The following is a 21,405-nucleotide window of genomic DNA, read 5'->3' on the forward strand; positions in this document are numbered from 1 at the left end:
TGGGAGAAAGCAACAAGAATTGTTGCGTAATTTTGTAAGACACTATCTTTCCCAGAGTTCAGAAACATTAGAACAAACGTAATGCATTCACGGAGCATTACGCACAAGTTGAAATCTAACCCCCTTGGGATCATGTTCCTCTTGGTTTCTTCACTGGGATTCAGTTTTCTTGAAAGCTTTATGCATAGAGTTTTCTTTTGAATGATCTGTTGTTAGTACACAAAAGTTATTTGCCTCTGAAGTGCTGTAGCTGTTAGCTGATGGCGATCAAACTAAACAAAACAGGACTGTTTTCTTTTGTTTAAGCATGTAGACTTTAAAGACAGTTTAGTTGGAGGTTCTGAGATTAATCCTACCATTGTGTTCTCTTCCATTGGAGAAATAGGGTTAACCATCCCTTCATTCAGAACGAAGAAGCTACAATAGTTGAATGCTGTTGTTTTTCTTGTTAAACAATCCTTGATTACGAATTTTTTAGTGCTTGCCACAATTGCTCTAGGAGATCAATGTTAAATCGACACCCCGAGACAAGCACTAGCAGAAAGTTTACATGCAACAGATATTACAATCATCTTTGATATATTTTCCAACTGTGCTTTTCGCTAATCCATTGAGCTATTTCTCACTATTTTAGTAGCTCCGTCAATAATTCGCTCTCAATATAGCTACACTAGGTGGACTGATAAGGGTTCGCACATTTTTAAGAGTGGCACAACATAGCAAAGTTTTGCAAGTCTATTGCCCATGGAAGTGACACATTCAAAACCTAGAAATGGGTTAGTTAGTGGGTGAAAAGTAACCAAATCCTAAAATAGACCTGAGTAGGTGCTCAGGTTATTACTCTTATTATTGTTATAGGTAATTGTAATGCATTTACTTCCCAAATGCTGTAACAAGCAGAGCATATTCCATTCAAGGATCTGCAAGGCAGTGCTCACGAGAATGCTTCCCCATCACGACCTCCTCAAAACGAGTGTGTTCTCTGAACTTGCTCAATGCAAGGGTGGGCACCTTTATCTTCACCCCTCTGAACGCCAACCCTTGGAAGACACCAGCTCATGCTCGCAGCCCAGCTATTCGTGTCATTTTTGAGCTCTGTCTCATAAGGTAGAGTGCTGGACACAATAAGTGCACCTGCGGCAAGTCTTGCTCACAATCACGCACCAGTGACAAATCTCGATCATTAGACTTTTTCACTTATTATTATTATTATTACTACTACTACTACTAGCTAAACGGAGACCCTAGTTGAAAAGCAGGATGCTATAAGCCCAGTTTCTCCAACAGGGAAAACAGCTCAGTGAGGAAAGGAAACTAGAAAAAAATTTTTTAAGAAGAGTAACATTAAAATGAATATCTCCTATATAAACTATAAAAACTTTAACAAAACAAGAGGAAGAGAAATAACAGAATAGTGTGCCCGAGTGTACCCTCAAGCAAGAGAACTCTAACCCAAGACAGTGGAAGATCATGGTACAAAGGTTATGGCACTACCCAAGACTAGAGAACTGTGGTTTGATTTCGGAGTGTCCTTCTCCTAGAAGAGCTGCTTACCATAGTCATAAGAGTCCCTTCTACCCTTACCAAGAGGAAAGTGGCCACTGAACAATTACAGCGCAGTAGTTAACCCCTTGAGAGAAGAAAAATAGTTTGGTAATCTCAGTGTTGTCAGGTGTATGAGGACACAAGAGAATATGTAAATAATATACCAGACTATTCAGTGTATGTGTAGGAAAAGGGAAAATGAACCGCATCCAGAGAGAAGGATCCAATGTAGTACTGTCTGGCCAATTAAGGGACCTCATTACTCGCTAGCAGTAGTATCTCAATGGGTGGCTGGTGCCCTGGCCAACCTACTACCTTTAACACTACTTACCTGAACGTCAAGTTCCTGGTGTATTGTTCTCCAGTTCCAGAGTCAGCAGCAGTGATGGAAGAGGACTTCCAACACTTTTGCTCCTTTCCTCCTTTTTGTCAAAGAATTTTCTGAATGACCAAACCTGGACTGTCCTTATACTGTATGTTTACCTTTGAATTTTACAAAAAACAATTTTATGCACCTTTGGTAAATTTTGGAACAAGTGATTACCTCTTTGCAGATACTTCCTCCCTCCTAATAACACTCCTATTCAAGTGATTCGGAAGTTTGTATCAAAATAATTTATATTTTTTAAATATTTAACTTAGCCGGTGAATATATAGCTGCAACTCTGTTGCTCGACAGACAAAAAACTGTACAAAAAAACTCGCCAGCGATCGCTATACAGGTTGCGGGTGTGCCCATCAGCGCCAACTGTCGGCCAGATACCAAACTCCATGTAAACAAAGACTCAATTTTCTCTGTCGACGTGTCGAGAAGACGTACTTTACTCGCTGTTGAAACCTGGAGTTTTTCCCATCATCTTTGGTGAAGTACTATATTCTGGTTTGAGCTTTCGCAGTGCAGGTGTTTTATCTTCATCTTAAATCTTGAACTCGTTTTGGATAGATTTAATTTTTGGTGACAAAGAGAGTATGGACTTTCTTTGACTTTTAAATGGCCGACCCTTCCCTTAGACGGAAGTGTGTTTAAGTTATCTTATCACGTTATAAATTAATTATAGATTTTCCTCTTCGATTAACTTTCCATTTATAATAAACATAAAAAATAAATTTTAATGTTTTGTTTATATGCGACCTTTCCTGAGAGTAGGCGGTCCTAACTTGGAAACCGAAGTTAATCAACGTTGAGCCCTTTAAATCGTAAATAGCTTTTAAAGAGCTAAGGATTTAAAACTTTTTAAATGAAATATTTTATGAAAGAATTTCTTTGAATAGTCTTCGTACTGTTTTCAAAGATGAACTAACGTTTAGTTTATTTATGCTACGCAGTTTGCGCTCTATCGTTACGATAGAGAGAGAGTGTATCACGGTTTCACTTTGCAGAAAGAGTAAATCGATTCTGACGTTTTGTTCATTCTTCTTTCAAAGTTTAAATGTTTTAAATTCTATTTTAAAGGAACTTTTTAATTGAAAAACCTTTCAGTTTTTTCCTTTGGTCAAATAACATGTTTTTTTGACGAAACGTAATTGGGCTCTTCTCTTAGGTGCGAAATCAAGAGAGAAAGAGAGAGAGAGATAGAGACGGAGGGAGAGAGAGGAGAGAAAACGTTCCGTTCAAGCGGGTAACGTTGTTCTCGAGTTACTCTCGTCCCTAGTCTCTGTACGGGGAGAAAGGATAAAACGTTTTTAGTTTTATTCTCGTCCCCAGGCAATGTACGGTGAGAGATTGAAAACGTAGTTTTGAATGAACTAGTGTTTATTCTCTTCCCCAACCACTGAAATTTTTTATCTTAAAAGATGTTTACTGTTTTTTTGCTGGTATTAATGTGCTTGCATTATACGCCTGATTTCGCATTTACTACCTTTTGATGAGGGTAGCATTGCGTGCTTCAGGTAGAAATCAGTAAAAGTTTCGATTTCAGTGAAATAAGTGCAAAACAGAAAATCGTAGTGATAAAGTGATATTGCGCAAAGTGTTACAGTGTTGCGTCCGAGGGTTCGTCTGTTCGTGCCTGTCGTTCACCTAGTCCGGGACCTCTTGCAAGCTCCCAAGCCAGGGGAGAAGTAATGTCGTACGACTTATGGGTTCGAGAGGCCTTGATCAGCGAACAGACGTTTTCCCTCTATGGTATCGGGTGTATCTTACCAAGATCTCCCCTACCATAAGGCGAGAGACTTTTTTCTCCTCGTCATCCGAAGGCTTTTCGCATAAGAAACCTGTAACAAGGTTTCGAGACCCTTAAGCGAAAGTCAGTCCTTTCAGGACAGGTCCAGCGTCCTGGTTGCAGCCATTAGGACAGCTCTGACCCTTTGCAGTCATCGGAAAACTGCTCGCCGCCTAACAAAAGCGTAACACAGACTCCGAGAGTCTTTTTTGTTGGCAAAGTGTTGCGGTCACAGACGTTACCCTCGTCTCTTACCGCAACCATTTCAGTTGATCCTTAATGGGTTGTACGGCAAGACATGCAGAATATGCTTGCCTCCCTTATGGAAGACTATTCTGCCGATTAGTCCGTTGAGTCTAGCCGTTTATCTCATCGATATCCTGGCTTTCAGCCAACCTAACGTTCCTTTGTGCATCCTGTTGACGTTGGCGTAGCTAAGTCACGTCAGTCAGGTTGTTTAGAACCACACTCGATGCGGTCTCGTGTGGATTTTCAGCCACATTTGGACGTTAGGCCACTTGCTGATGCTCCTGTTGACGTTCAGGACGTTCGCTAACAATCGGAGTTGACTTGTTTTGACGCTGTGCGTCAACCTCCGCATTCTAGAGTTGTTTTGACTGCTCAGTCTAGGCAGTCAAAGCAGTCTCGAGTGGACGCTGTGCGTCCTCACGCACCTGTTGTTGTTGACAGTTCAGTTGTTGACAGTTCACAGACTGTCAAGCAGTTACATGACGTTGCGTCCTGGTCCGCTACTAATGCACCAGTGTGTGTGGACTCTGCTTGTAAAGCATTGCCACCATGGTAGGTCTCTCCCTTGCTTGAGACTCGGCTTTTATCGGACAAGGTTCCTTTAGATGAGGAAGTTGCTGTTCCCCCTCCTACTGATATTCCCTTGAGGACTCTGTCAGACGGAGAGGAGCCTAAAGCTGCTTAGCCCTCTATGGACTTTAATTAAATCATGCTGATTTTTAAGGATCTTTGTCCGGATCTTTTTGTAACTGCTGCTCCTCGTTCGCCTAAACGTCAGAGCTTACACTAGGCCTAGCTACTTCGAAGCCGTTGTTTATAAGCTAGTGCTCTCTCGCTCTCCTAGAGAGCTTTACGTCTGCTAGGCGACTGGTTTATCACCAGGAGGAGTTTGGGGGATACAGCCTTTGCTTTCCCTTCTTTTAAACTGGCTTATAGAGCGAGAGTCTGATATGACACGAGAGAAGTTCTCGGCTTGGGAGTTCCTGCCTCTGCCCAGATAGACTTCTCAAATTTCGTAGACTCTCCCTGGCGCCTGGCCAGGAGACGCTCCAAGTTTTTTACAGGTCAACTTCACAGCTGTTTTCGAGCCTTTGAAGTTTTGCTGTACAATTATGTCATGCATAAACAAGGCTTTCAGGGATGGAAAGCGGTACCGCCTCAGTCGCTAACCCCGTCTGTTGCCGCACCTGCTCCGGTAGACCCTAAATGGGCTTTGCTGCAAGACATGCAGTCCAAGCTTGCGTCCTTGATAGAGGACTTTAATGCGGAGAAGGTTGCTGCCGAACCATCTGGCCAACAACCTTCCAACCGGTCGGTTGTGCGTCCTGTTGACGCTGAGGTAACCTTCTCGCGTCTACCAGTTGAGGTGGTCCCTCCACCGATGCGACCCAGTGTGGGTCGCCAGCCACACGTTGACGTTAAGCGACGCTCGGAGGTGGTTGTTGACGTTCAGGACGTTCAACAACCATCAGAGGTGACTTGTTTTGACGCGGTGCGTCAACCTCAGCAACCCGGTATGGTGTTGACTGCACAACCCAGACGGTCTAGACAGTCTCGGGTGGACGCTGTGCTTCCTCGCGCACCCATGGTTGTTGACAGTTCACAGACTGTGCAGCAATTCCATGACGTTGCGTCCGGCTCCGTCACGCATGCACCAGTGCGACCGGACTCAGCGAGCCAGACGTTGCCCACTCCGTTGCCGTTTCCTCATCAGTTTTCGGATGAGGAACTATCTGATGAGGACGTTGCTGAACAACAAGACGATCAGCCCCCAGAATAGATCAAGCCCTGCTATCCATCCAGAAGATGCTGAAGAAGGAACGCTGCTCAGTCAGGCTGTGGATGAGTCTGGTGGGGACGCTGTCATCCCTGGAACAGTTTGTATCACTAGGAAGACTACACCTCCGTCCTCTTCAATACCATCTGGCTTTTCACTGGAAAAAGGACAAGACGCTAGAAGCGGTCTCGATCCCGATTTCCGGAAAGATAAAGTCTTGTCTGACTTGGTGGAAGGACAATATCAACCTAAGAGAAGGGTCTTCCCCTGGCTGTTCAGACTCCCCACCACGTTCTCTTCTCGGACGCATCGGACTTGGGCTGGGGCGCGACACTGGACGGTCGGGAATGCTCAGGTCTGTGGAACTCTAGTCAGAGGAGCATGCATATCAACTGCAAGGAGCTGTTGGCAGTTCATCTGGCCTTGAAAAGCTTCGAGTATCTCCTTCGAGGCAAAGTGGTGGAAGTAAACTCGGACAACACCACGGCCTTGGCGTACATCTCCAAACAAGGAGGTACCCACTCACTGACGTTGTACGAGATCGCAAGGGACCTGCTCATCTGGTCAAAAGGTCAAGACATCTCCCTAGTAACGAGGTTCATCCAAGGCCACTTGAACGTCATAGCAGATTGTCTCAGTCGGAAAGGGCAAGTAATTCCAACCGAATGGACCCTCCACAAGGATGTGTGCAAGAGACTTTGGGCCACTTGGGGTAAACCATCCATAGATCTCTTTGCAACCTCGCTGACCAAGAGGCTTCCAATCTATTGCTCTCCAGTCCCGGACCCAGCAGCAATACATATAGATGCTTTCCTCCTAGATTGGTCACATCTGGATCTCTACGCATTCCCACCGTTCAAGATTGTCAACAAGGTACTGTACTGCAGAAGTTCGCCTCTCACGAAGGGACAAGGTTGACGTTAGTTGCTCCCCTCTGGCCCGCGAGAGAATGGTTCACCGAGATACTTCGATGGTTAGTAGACGTTTCCAGAAGTCTTCCTCTAAGGGTAGACCTTCTACGTCAGCCACACGTAAAGAAGGTACTCCAAAGCCTCCACGCTCTTCGTCTGACTGCCCTCAGACTATCGAAAGACTCTCGAGAGCTAGAGGCTTTTCGAAGGAGGCAGCCAGTGCGATTGCTAGAGCAAGGAGAGCGTCTTCCATTAGAGTCTACCAATCGAAGTGGGAAGTCTTCCGAGACTGGTGCAAGTCAGTTTCTGTATCCTCGACCAGTACCTCTGTAGCTCAAATAGCTGATTTTCTCTTATACCTGAGAAAAGGACGATCCCTTTCAGCTCCCACTATCAAGGGCTACAGAAGCATGTTGGCATCGGTCTTCCGGCATAGAGGCTTAGATCTTTCCAACATAAAGATCTGCAAGACCTCCTTAAGTCTTTTGAGACCACCAAGGAGCGTCGTTTGGCTACCCCTGGATGGAATTTAGACTGGTACTAAGATTCCTCATGTCAGACAGGTTGGAGCCGTTACAATCAGCCTCCCTGAAAGATCTCACTCTTAAGACTCTTTTCCTGGTATGCTTAGCCTCGGCTAAAAGAGTCAGTGAGATTCATGCCTTCAGCAAGAACATCGGATTTTCGTCGAAAAAGCCACTTGTTCGCTGCAACTTGGTTTTCTAGCCAAAAATGAGCTGCCTTCTCGGCCTTGGCCTAAATCTTTCGATATTCCCAGCTTATCGGAGATAGTAGGCAATGAACTAGAAAGAGTCTTATGCCCTGTTAGAGCTCTTAAGTTCTATTTAAAGCGTACTAAACCTTTACGAGGCCAATCTGAAGCTTTAAGGTGTTCAGTTAAGAAACCATCCTTGCCTATGTCAAAGAATGCTTGGTCAGACTTTATCAGATTGTTAATACGAGAAGCTCATTCACATCTGAGTGAGGAAGACCGAACTTTGCTTAAGGTGAAGACGCACGAAGAGAGCTGTAACAACTTCCGTGGCCTTTAAGCAATATATATCTCTGCAAAGTATAATGGACGCAACCTATTGGAGAAGCAAGTCAGTGTTCGCGTCATTTTACTTGAAAGATGTCCAGTCTCTTTACGAGAACTGCTACACACTGGGACCATTCGTAGCAGCGAGTGCAGTAGTGGGTAAGGGCTCAACCACTACAATTCCCTAATTCCATATCCTTTTAATCTGTCTCTTGAAATGTTTTTTTATGGGTTGTCCGGAAAGTTAAGAAGCCTTTCGCATCCTGGTTGATTTGGCGGGTGGTCAAAGTCATTTCTTGAGAGCGCCCAGATTAGGGGTTTGATGAGGTCCTGTTGTATGGGTTGCAGCCCTTGATACTTCAGCTCCTAGGGGTCTGTCAGCATCCTAAGAGGATCGCGAGGCTCTGTAAGGAAGACGTACTTATAAGGCAGAGTAATCGTCTAAGTCGACTTCCTTACCAGGTACCTATTTATTTTGTTTTTGTTATTTTGATAACTTCTAAAATGAAATAAAAACTCTTAGCTCATAAGATGTAAACATATTTAACTGGTCTCTACCCACCACCCTGGGTGTGAATCAGCTATATATTCACCGGCTAAGTTAAATATTTAAAAATTATATTTTAATTATAAAATAAATTTTTGAATATACTTACCCGGTGAATATAAATTAAACGACCTTCCCTTCCTCCCCAATAGAGACGCAGTGGGATGAGGAGAAAATTGAGTCTTTGTTTACATGGAGTTTGGTATCTGGCCGACAGTTGGCGCTGATGGGCACACCCGCAACCTGTATAGCGATCGCTGGCGAGTTTTTTTGTACAGTTTTTTGTCTGTCGAGCAACAGAGTTGCAGCTATATATTCACCGGGTAAGTATATTCAAAAATTTATTTTATAATTAAAATATCATTTTTCATAGCTACATATATAAACCTGAGTTATTTCAGCTAAAGTCCTGCCTCAACTGGCCAACAAGTCTTGACTAGGATAGAATTATGCTTGCGACCAAACCCTTTTTCTCTATATAGTCTGATCATAGAAAACTGAACTAGGAGCGACCCATTTAAATTTGTAGTCTACACTAAGTTGATACTAACTGTTAGAATCCAAAAGTAATTCTTATTTTTCTTTAAAGATGTGAGAAATTTAAAGCCCCACTTGATCATTATCATAATTTTATTGTACAGTACTATCAGTAAAACTGTCAATAGTTAATGTTTGAATTGTAAAAGTATATACTGTACAGTACTGTGTATATGTAATGGTAAATCAAATCCTTTTTTTTGAGGAGTGCATATTGTTAGAATGTTTTACCACTTAAGCATGTATGCCCTCATGTTTACATTTTCTATTGGATCTGCAATAGCTCAGTGTGGGGAAGGACGAATACCGGCTGCACTCAAGCGCGTTTATGGTCTAGTGGGAATGATAAAAGGGAGTGTGTGAGGGACGATGCAAATAAGGTTTATAGGTGAATTAAAGTCTTAGTGTATCTTCAATATTTTTATTTTTACAAAAATCTTTTTCTCGTGATATGATCCATGTTGAGTGGCTCTTGCAAAGAATTTATATGGCTACCTTCCTCTTCGTACGGTAATTAAAATTTTCATTGTCATAATGGGTCGGCTTGTATCTTAAGGTTAAATACAGTACTTTGCAGGGTAAAGTTCAGGGAAATTAAACCAATGCACAGTATAATATATTATTAGCATCGTTAAAACTAAAGATTTTTCCTCTAGGTATTTTTGAGTTACTGTATGTATGACAAAAACTTTTAAAGTAAGTTCATAGAAAGAATAAGTTGTAACCAAATTAAGAGTTTTGGTTTTTTGTATTAACTTGGGATGCATATGTTAACTTTAGGATGCATATTAATATATTTTTTTTTATACAATCTGTTCAACATTGGATACCTATTAAGTTTTTGAGTTGGATATTTCAACTTGGTTTTGTATATTTTAATATTTTATTTTAATGTTGAATTGTTTTTTCAGTAACCTCCAGTCCTGGAATGTCACAACTCTCTCCATACCTAAACTTTGATCCAGCGTACCTACAAACTAGTCAACCGGAGTTCATATCCTTAGAAGGAGCATCACAGAAACGAGGAAGATTTGAATTAGGATTTTCACAAATTGGAGGTGAAGTATGAACGAGTTTGGTAAATGATCTTGATTTATGATGATAATGTCTTTATGATCCCTAGGGTTAAGGAAAATTACTGCTGAAATCCCATACTTAAGTACAGTATATTAACCCTTTTACCCCCAAAGGACGTACTGGTACGTTTCACAAAAGCCATCCCTTTACCCCCATGGACGTACCGGTACGTCCTTGCAAAAAAATGCTATAAAATTTTTTTTTTTCATATTTTTGATAATTTTTTGAGAAAATTCAGGCATTTTCCACGAGAATGAGACCAACCTGACCTCTCTATGACAAAAATTAAGGCTGTTAGAGCAATTTAAAAAATATATACTGCAAAATGTGCTGAGAAAAAAATAACACCCCGGGGGTTAAGGGTTGGAAATTTCCAAATTGCCCTGGGGGTAAAAGGGTTAAAGTAATCTCTACCAATCTCTAACAAAACAACTTTGAAGCCCAGTATTTGTTTGTTCCTACGTAAATACGAACTCGAGTTGTTACTTGTAGTGGTTTACTCCATTGTTGCGTTTCCAAGACTCAAATTTTAATGAATAGTGGAATTCTGGTAACATTGTGTGGTTGCCAGCTATGTCTCCCTCTCAGGGAGGAAGTAGCTGGCCCAGCAGCTCTTGCCTTACTTTACTTTTTTTTTTTTTTTTTTTTTTTTTTTTTTTTTTTTTTTTTTCCCCCCCCCCCCCCCCCCACCGTGCTAACCACACGTTCCTGCTCAGACTACTATTCCACACTTTAGGCTTGTGCTTTGTATTTTTTTTTTCTCTTTCAGATATTGTGAATATAAGTGCTTTGCAATTATGTATGAAAGCCTTGAATATAGCCTTAAGTGCTTTGCAATAATGTATAAGAGCCTGGCCTGGCCCTGAAGGTTGTCCTTCTGGCTCCTTTGCGAGTAGTGTAGAGGTAGACCCGCATTCCCTAGTTCCTAGCTGATGTCATAAGAGATGCCTTTTCTTGTAAGTTTTGTATGGAGTGGTTGCGCTTCCAATGGGACAGGTACAGTTGTCAAAGGAAGGAGACTAGGTGGAATCATTCTCTCTGCCTCCTCTGCTGAGATAGAGAAGTAGGAATCTTCTCTTTCTAGTCATCCTTCGTTATCAGAATTCCCTGTAGCTGAGGTAACGAGGGATGGTGGCAGTCTTTTTCAGGGGTCATTGTGTGGATATGTTCTTGCCTGTAGCTAAATGGCATGGATTGTAACCATCTTAATGTGAATCTGTTGGGTTTGGCAACAATCCTGTCAGAACAAGATCATTTACAGGTACAGGTAATTGAGGGTTATGATAATCCCAATAGCCTAACGTATAGCCCCACGAGCAGACTATACTTGAGAGAACCTTTTTATTTTCTCAGAAATTAGAAATCAGAGATTTCTCTTTCCGTTAAGGGGATATCACTGATGAAAACCTCAAAAATGTGGGCTAATGTTACACTAACACAAGCAAAGCACCAAAGATTAAAAGTTTGGTATACAGTACTCCTTCATGGACAGAGGCAATATTGCTGGAGGAAGCTTGTTATAGTGTTCCTCAGGGTGACCTCACAGTGACTTGAGACATATTTGTTCTGACACTAAATACAAACACTTTCGCTCTTTATTAGGGAATACATACAAACCCTTTTTGCTTTCGGCAAAGCTGGAAGACTAGCCATAAGACTTAGAAGTATAACTACCCCACTGCCAGTTAGCAGGGGTGTCTCACCACTTGTTTTTGGCTCTGTGGAGAGAGTACGTTCATCTCTCCACTGCCAAAGCTTTTTTAACTGACCTTTGACTATTTGGTTCTTATGGTTTTTGTTTTTTTACAGGCGAGTTTTGCTTCTTCAAAGACGGTGTAGTGCCGGGGTTTTTTCCTCGGGCAGAGAAAACTTTTCTGACAATCTCTTCCTCGTTGACGCCGGAAAACGCTCAGGCTAGAGGACTCCACCCCTTCCCCTGGTGCAGCGGCTCCGTGTGGATCCACCTTCACAGTCTTGAAGTAGATGTTGCTCGCTGCCTGTGAGTCAGACGGAGGGAAGGGTGCTTGTGGCTGACCCAGAGCTTTAGTTCAGTCTTGCTCCTCTTCGCTGACGACGACGCACTCCCTTGTTCTGCTATGACAGCCGGCGAAGGGAGTGCTAAGACTGAAGCATGTTCCTGTACCTCTTGGGAGACACCTTTCCCGTTTGCGGGTAGGGTTTTCTCCAGAGAGATTTTCTTCAACGCTGATGATGCCGCACTTCCTCGTTCTGCGATGGTAGCTCGTGGAGGGAGTGCAAAGTCTGAAGCATGTTCCTGCACCTCTTGGGGAACATCTTTCCTGTTCATGGGTTAGGTTTTCTCCCGAGTGGTTTTCTTCAGTACTACCGATGTCGCTTTCCATTGTTTAGCTAATGCAGCCGGCGTAAAGAGTGCTTAAGTCGGAAGCACCTCTTTGCAGGTCACTTTCCCGTTCCCAGGTTAGGTTTTCTCCTAAGTGTTAATCTTCAGCGCTGATGACGACGCACTCCCTAGTACTGTACTGTGATGGCAGCCAGCAGAGGGAATGCCAAGTCCGAAGCATGTTACTGTTCCTGTGGAAGTTGCTGCTCCTGCCCCGTCACTGCCTGTCCCTAGCTACTGCTATGTTTTTATTGTTTCAGATTTGGACATCCTTCTAAAGTTTGCAACAATAAAAAAAATGTGTAGCACTTGTTCCGAGCCCTACCATGGAGAATATATACTTGAAGCATTCAAGAACTACTATGACGCAGATCCTACAAGCTGGTTTGTGGAAGCATCAAACAACCTTCGCTGCTCACTACCTGCAAGATGGGACCCACAAGAATATGGAGATGTTCTCCTTTGGCCCAGTGCTGGCTATCTCCATATTCCTGTGGTGGCTGCACAAGTGGGTTAAACACCTTGGGCTCCTTGATGGACCAGTAGCTGATGGTAGAGGGCAGAAGTTACCCCAGATTAAGTCTGGGATGAATGTTAAGAGTGACTGGCTCTTTCTTTTTTTCATCTTCACTTTCTTGGGGAACAGCACTCGCAATACTCTGCAAGCTGGCGCCCTGTGTCCCTGTATCTGCAGGTAAAACAATTTCCCCTGTGTAACCTGGCAAGGTGGGTTTAAGTAACGTCTATGGTTAGTTCAAAGATTCCTACGTTTCTGAGAATTCTTACCTAGACTAGTTACATTGCTAGTATCACACAATGTTCAGACTGCTAAAGCATGCTAACTGCTATTGCATGTAGGGTTTAGCGAGGTGTCTGTTATTTCCCTTATTCGTGTGTAGCACGGAAGGGGAAAATCCCGGGTCAAAAGCCAGCCAGTTGGCTAGGACTTCTTCCACTAATATTACAGGTGAGTCTTCTCTAATAGGGAGCGAAAAGGTCTGTATTTATTGTCGGAACAAATGACAAATTTAAAGTAATTTATATTTTTCTAATGATACAAAACTTGATTGTGTGTGTATGTGTGAGAGAGAGCAGGGTAGTTGGTACTACCCCATACCCAAACGGCTGTGGGATAGTTATACCTTGCGAAAAGTCTTGTGGCCAATCTTCCAGCTTAGCCAAAAGTATATTTCTTTATAAAGAGCTCAAGGTTTATATCATTAGAAAAAATACAAATTACTTTAAATTTCATTTTATCACTAATAGGAGTAAAGAGAAAGTAATCTCCTGGGGGGGGGGGGGGATGATAGTCTATCCCAGAAAGGCGACAGTTTTTTTTTCAGGGAATTCGAAAGGTATGACAATTGTATCATTGACCAGAAGTGATATTGAGAATCCAAACTGGACATCAAGAATGGTCATATAAGCATAGTGAGAGCACGCGCATCTGTTGCTGTGTCTTGAGGTCCACTAAACACAGCGCTCTTTCTCTTACAGGTAGAGAAAAGTCTTTGCTCAACACAAAATGGAGCAAAGTTAGACAAGTGTGCGCTCGCCTTGAGCACTCTTCCCCCATCAGATACACCAGCTGAACATGAATGAAAGTCATTATACTGGCATCAGAAAACAATCCCCTCATACAAAGAAGAGCTTGGACCCTAGCCCCAATATTATACGGCATCATGATTTAGAGAATCAAGATGGAAAATCCCAGAAACATCTCTATTCTTCACAGTTTTTAAGTTCTGATTCTGAGGTAGAGACAAAAACCTTCCCTTCTTTCCTCATCATTTTACGAGCATGAAGTAACAGGTTGCGAGATGTCAGGTTTTGGATAACCATCCTCTGTTCCCTCATCACATACCACCCCAAAGGTAATAACGAAATTGGAAGGATATTCCAGAGAAAATAAAGGATTTGAGAGCTTTCCAAAAACATGAGCTTAGTGTGTCAGGGATGGAACAGATACTGCCTTACCAGTTAGGATCACAGATAATTGTAATGGCAGCATATGTGATCACCCCTACTGGAGGTACTGACAACAGGTTCAGGGGAAGCTTCCCAATTTCTTGAAATGAGCCTGGTAAGGCAGTTAGATGGGTTTGGTGAACCTCCACAAGTGCAGGCTACAGGCAGGCACTGTACTTTTGATGGGTTTTTTTCCAGAGCTGCAGAATACAAGACACAAGTCTGATGTCCCTCTCTTGAGCCGGGCTGAAGGCACACTAGACTTGTTGAATAAAACAAGTTTCAGGTATGTAGAATTCCTCAAGATCAAGTAAATAAACCAAATTTCCTTCTCCAGCCTTGTCAAAGCAAAGGAAGTTTTATGGTTATACAGGAGCACACGAAATCCCCCTTCCAGTTGATCCAGATGTAGCCAATCTAACAGGCACATCTAGCGACAGGCTGCCTCATTTGTCTTTGTTCTTTGCTAAGAGTTACAGAACGTGAAGGTAGCAGGCATGTCCGCCTTTCAGGCCTGCTCCTTGTTTGACCATAGGGGAGGAGTAATGTCTGTCTTGTAATTTCAGAGAATTTCCTTCCGGGGAAATATTTATTGATAGAAAAAGGCCTTAAAAATCACACACAAAGGTGGCAGTTATTTCGGGCAAATTCCTGGACCAGGGAAGTATAGTACTATGTTCAAAGTTATGAATCATTTTTTTATGAGCTGTCTCCCTACTCTTGAGAGAGATCTGATTACTCCATTATTATGTACCTAAAATAGACTCCTATGAATGACAAGGGTTTGTATTTGTGTGGAGTTACTTGTTATTTTCCACCTCATCCACCCCACAAGTCCTGACCATAAGCAAAGTGTGTAAGAGCTGCTGGGCCAGTTTCTTCCTCCTGGTGTGGGTGAGGTAGCTGGCAACCACACTGGTATCAGATTCCCACTAATCCCTTAAAATATTGGTCTTGGAAAAGCAGCAATGAAGTAAGCCCTATAAATGACAAGGATTTGAATAGTGAGGAAAACAAATTTTAATAATTTTGTAGTGACATGGTTATGATGAAAGAGTATAAAGTTTTGGAGACAATAACTAAATATGAATAAAGTGTAAAATTTGCCCAGAAAGCACGCCAATGATAATATAGTGTTAGCATTGTTTAACTTGTGTGCCATTTGGTATATATAGTATTCATGCTTCTGCATTTGAAGGAGCAGCTCATCACTGCTTAGTAAATAACCCTGATATGTGATGATTATATCCTTATGGTCCCCATTTTTCAGGAAAATTACCCTATACTTTATCAATCTATAAAAAAAATTTTGAAACCAGATTTCTCAAAACCTACAATTTTCATAAATTCTCCTATTTTCAATAATGATTTTTTTTTATTCATACAAACATGAAAAGATAGGAAATTGTATACCCTACAATCAGTACTTAAATATTCTAAAGAAATGGGTAATTTCTGTATGAAAAATGGCTGCCATTGCAAGTGATGCTTACACATTGATAAAATGATTCATATCAATGAAGAAAAAGGGATATGAAACTTAACCATGTAGAATTATTTGGAATATAAAATTTTCTTTCCAAAGGGTTTTAAATGAAATATGTTGAAATAAAAAATCAGGAGTTTTAAGTATTTCAATGGGCTATGCTCCCTTTAATCTAGCTTAATGCCTCAATCACCTCCCCTCGTTAAACAATTCCATGAGTGGCTCCAGTTTGCGCTGGAATAATGTCCCTATTGAAGGACTCGGGTTGTATAGCTAGGAAAAATATAATTGACTTTAAAAAAAAAGAAAAAAAAATATTTCCCTTCCAGGCTAGCAGTACTTAAAAAGAAAATGGTTGTCTCTCTTTTATATTTAGTTAGACAATTTTCTTCAAAGAATAAATTTTTCTCCCGTGCAGGTATGTGTTTAATCGGAGCCGGTTTAGGTGGTGCTCAAGGTTTATATAGAGGTATTCAAGAAACTGCTGCAGCTGGACATGCTGGGAAGATTAGACGTACTCAGTAAGTAAAAGACTTCACTACTACTTTATGTACCTCTCATGAGCCCAGGACCTAATATTTTTGCTGTAGTGTATTTTATTACAGTACTGCACTTAAATCTTTTGACCATGTAATTACTTTTTCTAAAGACTTTTGGAATCAATCTTCCTTTCCTCTTTGTTGTCAAGACATTTTAAAATGCTTTGTACAACACAAATGCTTACATAACTTTAAAAACCTTTATGCCATACTTCCATTATAGTACAGTAATGCATTGTATGTCCACTTCAGTAATTAAAGTTCAGAATACAAATTTCAAATGTTACCTTATGGTAATGTGTGTATTTAGTAGTGTGAAATTGTTCCTCTCATAGTAATCTATTATATATACGATTTCTTAACGATTTTTGAAACTAATTGCAATTGTACTTAAGCTACTGAACTAACTTTATTAAAGCAGTGTTCCCATTTTTTAATCTGCTTTTTGGATGCACAGCACCCAATCTAGTGAATTAAATTCATCACACAGCCAAACTATCTTGAATACCAGTATTTTTTAGTTTCACAAGTATTGTTTTGAGCCAGCAAATATACTGCATAACTTGAAATATTAAATATGCAAACTTGCAAGAAATCTCTTTACGTCTAAAATTTTTATAGTTTTACTGCAACACCATTTGTTGTCATTTTGGGTGCAAAGAAGGCTCTTGGAATACCTTGGGAAATGTTTATAACAAGTCATTGTAACTTTAAAATCTCTAGTTGCAAAAAGGTAAACAAGATTTTAATATCTTAAGTTTTTGACCAATTCTTTTTAAAATCTCTAGTTGCAAAAAGGTAAACAAGATTTTAATATCTTAAGTTTTTGACCAATTCTTTTGCCAAATGTTACAGATTGATCAATTACATTATGAAACGAGGCTCTGCATCTGCTAATATGCTGGGTGTTGTCGCCTTCATGTATTCTGGATTAGGGTGCTTGCTTTACTATGCCCGCGGAAGTCACGAAGATGATTTTAACACAATTGGCGCTGGGACATTGACGGGACTGCTCTACAAGTCAACGGCCGGTCTAAGGAAGTGTGCCGTGGGTGGTGTGGTCGGCCTCGCTTTGTCAGCTGCCTTTGTGGCATTTTCTTCAAGAGACAAGTTGAAGGAGCAGTATGGCTCTAGATATAATTACTAAAATTATTTAAACCGATTTTTGAAATTGAACTCGTGCCTAAGAATGTTCAGAAAACTTTAAAATATAACCACTGTTTTGTTTAAATCACTTTATAATTAATGGTAGCTTAAAGTATAATGGAATTCTTTAGAGACTTTAACAACATATATACCTAGAAAAGATGAATGTGCAAAGCCTGTTGAAAAAAAATCATTCCTTAAGGCTTGGAAAAACTTTCAACCCCCTAGCTAGTTCTAGAAGGTACAATTGAGAATTGAGACCAATACTTCGAAACTTTTGAAGTTTATATATACTGTATATATATAAAAGTTTATATACATATGGTTATTTTACAGAATAGTTTAGTGAAATTTTAATGAGCAGCAAGTTTTATCCTTGTGTTGCAAAGTGCACTCTTATATCTAACTAGTTGCTCTTCATGGATAAGTTAACGATGCTTTCATGATTTCACAACAGCTATTCTCGTAGGAAATTCCATCTTATTTATGAGAGGTGTGGGAGCTTGTAAACCCTGTTTTGTTATTTTTCAAGGACAGTATCCCAAAAGATTAGTTGTACAAACAAATTGATAATAGTATATTTTATTAAGTTGACGTACATGTTGTAAATATCTTAGCCAGGATTTTTTACAAATTGATAAAGTAAAAAAAATAGTAAATTGCCTAAATATTTTCTTAACCTCCTGTATTTGCTCCTAGTACAAGTTGAAAGCAATACAGTACTTTGCACCGGTTGTCCAAACATGTATTATTCTCGACTACTGAACAAGAGGGATAGATGGTTATGGATTAATATGCAAAATGGACGAAAAGAAAGGGGTTGTTGCCTAATACTGAGTTTGTAGCTATAAAACATTTTTATTAGTTTGGTTATTTATGGGCAAAAACCCAAAGTTACATTTTTTAAATAATAAGCCCATTATATTTTCAAATAAGGACCTTGTTTCTAGCAAAATTTATCTTGATCAAGAGTTTGTTTAAACGTCCAGTAATTGCTGAAGAGTTTGGTATTAGGCCACACTTTACCTTTGTTTCAGTCTTTGAAATGATACTGCTTTTTTTTCTGACTTCCTTTTGCTACAGAACTTGCTAGGAATGCTTGGTTAACTTGGAAGCCTATATTACCCAATACTGGAGCTAGGGAAGTCATTCGGATTCATCAAGTGATTGAATTTATAATTGGAAGGACATGCACAAACATACACCGGGATTTGCGATTTGGAGGAGCTTTTGTAGAATGCTGCTTTATGAATGAACTGTCTAGACAACGCTAAGGAATATGTAATGAATTGTTTATTCTTTTTAAATTGTTCGTACATATACAAAACATCGTCATTTTAATAGGAGTATGATTACACACAGCTGGAATGTCTTAAAACTTTTAATGAGGTGGTCTTAGTTACTGGTGGGTGGAGTCAAAGCTCCCACTATTGAAATTGGGTATACCGAGACTTCGGGCTACCTCATGTGACTCAACTTCTGCTTTTTTCTTTCAGAAATTAAGATTTTGGTTACAGTATACAGATACTTCTTGCTGCCTTGGGTGAATCAGCCTTTTGCTTTTTACTTTCAGAAATTATTAACTGTACAGCCAGATAGTTGTGCTTGAGGGAAAGAGGAAGAAGACACGAATAACCAGTGGTTTCCTGGATAAACTGTAATTATGATTTTTCTGTGCATTATCCACATTGTCCTTGTTCCTGCTGTAGACTTGCAATGATGACAACGTGAACTTGGGGTATTTAGCATTCCTTAGATATCACTAATGCATTATCAGGTGGTGGTGGTTGTGCTGTGCTATCCCAGAGTGCTCAAGGTAAGGCAAGTGCCTTTCTGGCCCCCCAAGGTGCACTAATTCCATATTGTCTGGTAATATTGACTGCTCTGTCTGAAAGCCTTCTCCCCTGTGTAGTCACTGGCTTGCACAACTCTATAGAAGGTGAACTTATAGATGGGGCAGAGGAGGAGTAAATTTTGATTATTCAAATGCTACTATGAAGATGAGGAAGGAGTAAATTTGTTAGATTCTTAAAATGTTGCTACTTTATCTCAGTCGAGACAAACTAGGCACTGCAATCGCTCTCTGAATCACTTCTTACGTGTGCAAGGGACAATGCAATACCAAGGGGGGGGGGGGGTACAGATACTGATGCTTCAGATACCTGTACTCACTCATACCAAACCCAGCATTGTCAGAGAAGATAAAGGGCCCCACCTTTCTTACCCTTTTCCTGGATGATCGACGCATTCTCCCTCTCACAGGAGAGAAGGGAGTGTGTGTGTGTCAAAAACTATCCCACACTTGGAAGAATTATTGGGACGTGTTGCTCCTGCTACCTGGATATTGGTGAGACACCTTAAGATCTCTCACTATAAGGCTAAAATACCTAAGATAGAGAAGTTCACTTAGGATGGAAAATGAACCTACAATAAATCTTCTCATATCTATGGGTGAAGGGTTAAGTGTTCTCAATCCAAGCACCAAGATCTTTCAACATGCTAAGATCCTTCCATGCATCAACATCATCTCAAGAGTTAAGATCTTTGACTTTAGACCTTCCAGCACCGACAGATGCTATAATGCACACTCGTGATCAGCGGAAAAGCTCCTTTCCAGTGATGACATTTATTCCTGCAGGTGGCGCACGCTCTGCTGCGCTCATCAGAGGATAAAACCTTGTGCTTAATCCGCCTCTAAAGTCACAAACGCTTCAGACAGTTCTGTCTCTGAAGTGAAGTCTAATCATCTATTTGTCATTCTTTAGTTTTCTTCAGGGTATCGCTCGGATTTCAGGCTAGTTCCAGTTAATGGATACTCTCGAAAAGGAAGATTTTACCAAGGTACATAAACGTGTTGTAAGGGACCAAAATCAAGACCTCGTTGATCTAGTGGTACCCAATTTTAATTAGGTATCGGCAGAAGCGGAGAAACCAGAAATGTATTAGTTCATCAGGGTCCATTAACTGGCACTTCAGTGTCCCGGAAATGTCTGATCATTAAAGATCTTGCCTCCTACATGGTCGCTCTCCACACAAAGAGGACGCATCATGACCTCATTGATCAACAGCAAAAGCCGAGAGCCAGGGACCCATCAGGAGACTAGAGCGGAGCCTGCTGCCCTTGAAGTTGCCTCCAAGTGAACTTTTATCAACCACTGATCAGATGCAGTTGCCTTCATAGGATTTGGTAATTCTCGAGTCCCAGAATTAGTCCGAAGACTTCCTTTCTGTTGCGAAGGTTATGGTCACCTTGGTGCATCACGTCTGTGAACAATTGGGCCATGAAGTGGAGAGAGAATGTCACTTTCTGCTTTGCTAGGTAGGTGGAGCAAAAGGAATTGCTATACCCTGAGTGCTAGAGATACTGGTCCTCTTCCCGCAGATTGACATGGTCGTTAACAAGTTGGTGGCAAGACTGGCAATCCAGCAACGATGGTAAAGGAAGTGGACGCAGCGACATGAGACGAGAGCTGAATTACGGAAGTTCAAAACTAATATACCCCGGCTTTCACAACTCTTCTTCCCTTCCACACCGTTGGTGTTCCAAACCTAACCCCCAAAAATACAGAAAGCTCTGCCCCTAGTGGCTGAGCTCAAAATGATAGGAAGAGGAAAACTCAACTGAAGTTGTACAAGACAGTTTTCCGGGCTTCTACAGTAAATTTTTCCTGGTGGGGAAGTCAAACAGCAGCTGGAAACTGGTCCTCAGTCTCTTCCCTGTGATCAATTTCGTTCTGCAGATACCATTCAAGATGACAAGCACCATACTGTCCATTATGCTTTCTGAACCTGAAGGCTACCTATCCAATAGTCCTACACGAAGTACCTCCACTTCTTTGTCTGGGAAGTATTAGACCAGTTCAAAGTCCCAGGCCGTGTTCACATTGCATACTGCTCCCTAATTTTCATGCTAATCTTAGAACTCTTCTCTATTTTGGGGACACATGATTGGGCTTCACCTATCGAGTTATCTTTATGATTGGCTGATCTTGTCCTCCAGGAGGCAGTTGTGCCAGGATAGAGGTACAGACTCCTTTCTTTATGCCACAATTTGGAGATT

The 21,405-nt window shown here is 41.1% G+C and overlaps 1 protein-coding gene across 1 annotated transcript in view; it reads left to right on the forward strand.

The window, feature by feature from the left end:
- Nucleotides 1–18,007, forward strand: part of LOC137625301 (mitochondrial import inner membrane translocase subunit Tim23-like) — a 38,820-nt gene extending 20,813 nt beyond the window's left edge. Inside the window, exons 2-4 of the mRNA XM_068356131.1 lie at nucleotides 9,679–9,825; nucleotides 16,079–16,181; nucleotides 17,055–18,007. Of these exons, the coding sequence (XP_068212232.1) occupies nucleotides 9,679–9,825; nucleotides 16,079–16,181; nucleotides 17,055–17,346 (542 nt within the window). The 3' untranslated portion in view covers nucleotides 17,347–18,007. The remainder of the gene's footprint in view (nucleotides 1–9,678; nucleotides 9,826–16,078; nucleotides 16,182–17,054) is intronic.
- Nucleotides 18,008–21,405: the final 3,398 nt, after the last annotated feature.

The sequence above is a fragment of the Palaemon carinicauda genome, chromosome 32 (genome assembly GCF_036898095.1).
Source record: "Palaemon carinicauda isolate YSFRI2023 chromosome 32, ASM3689809v2, whole genome shotgun sequence".
In the NCBI taxonomy this organism is placed as follows: domain Eukaryota; kingdom Metazoa; phylum Arthropoda; class Malacostraca; order Decapoda; family Palaemonidae; genus Palaemon; species Palaemon carinicauda.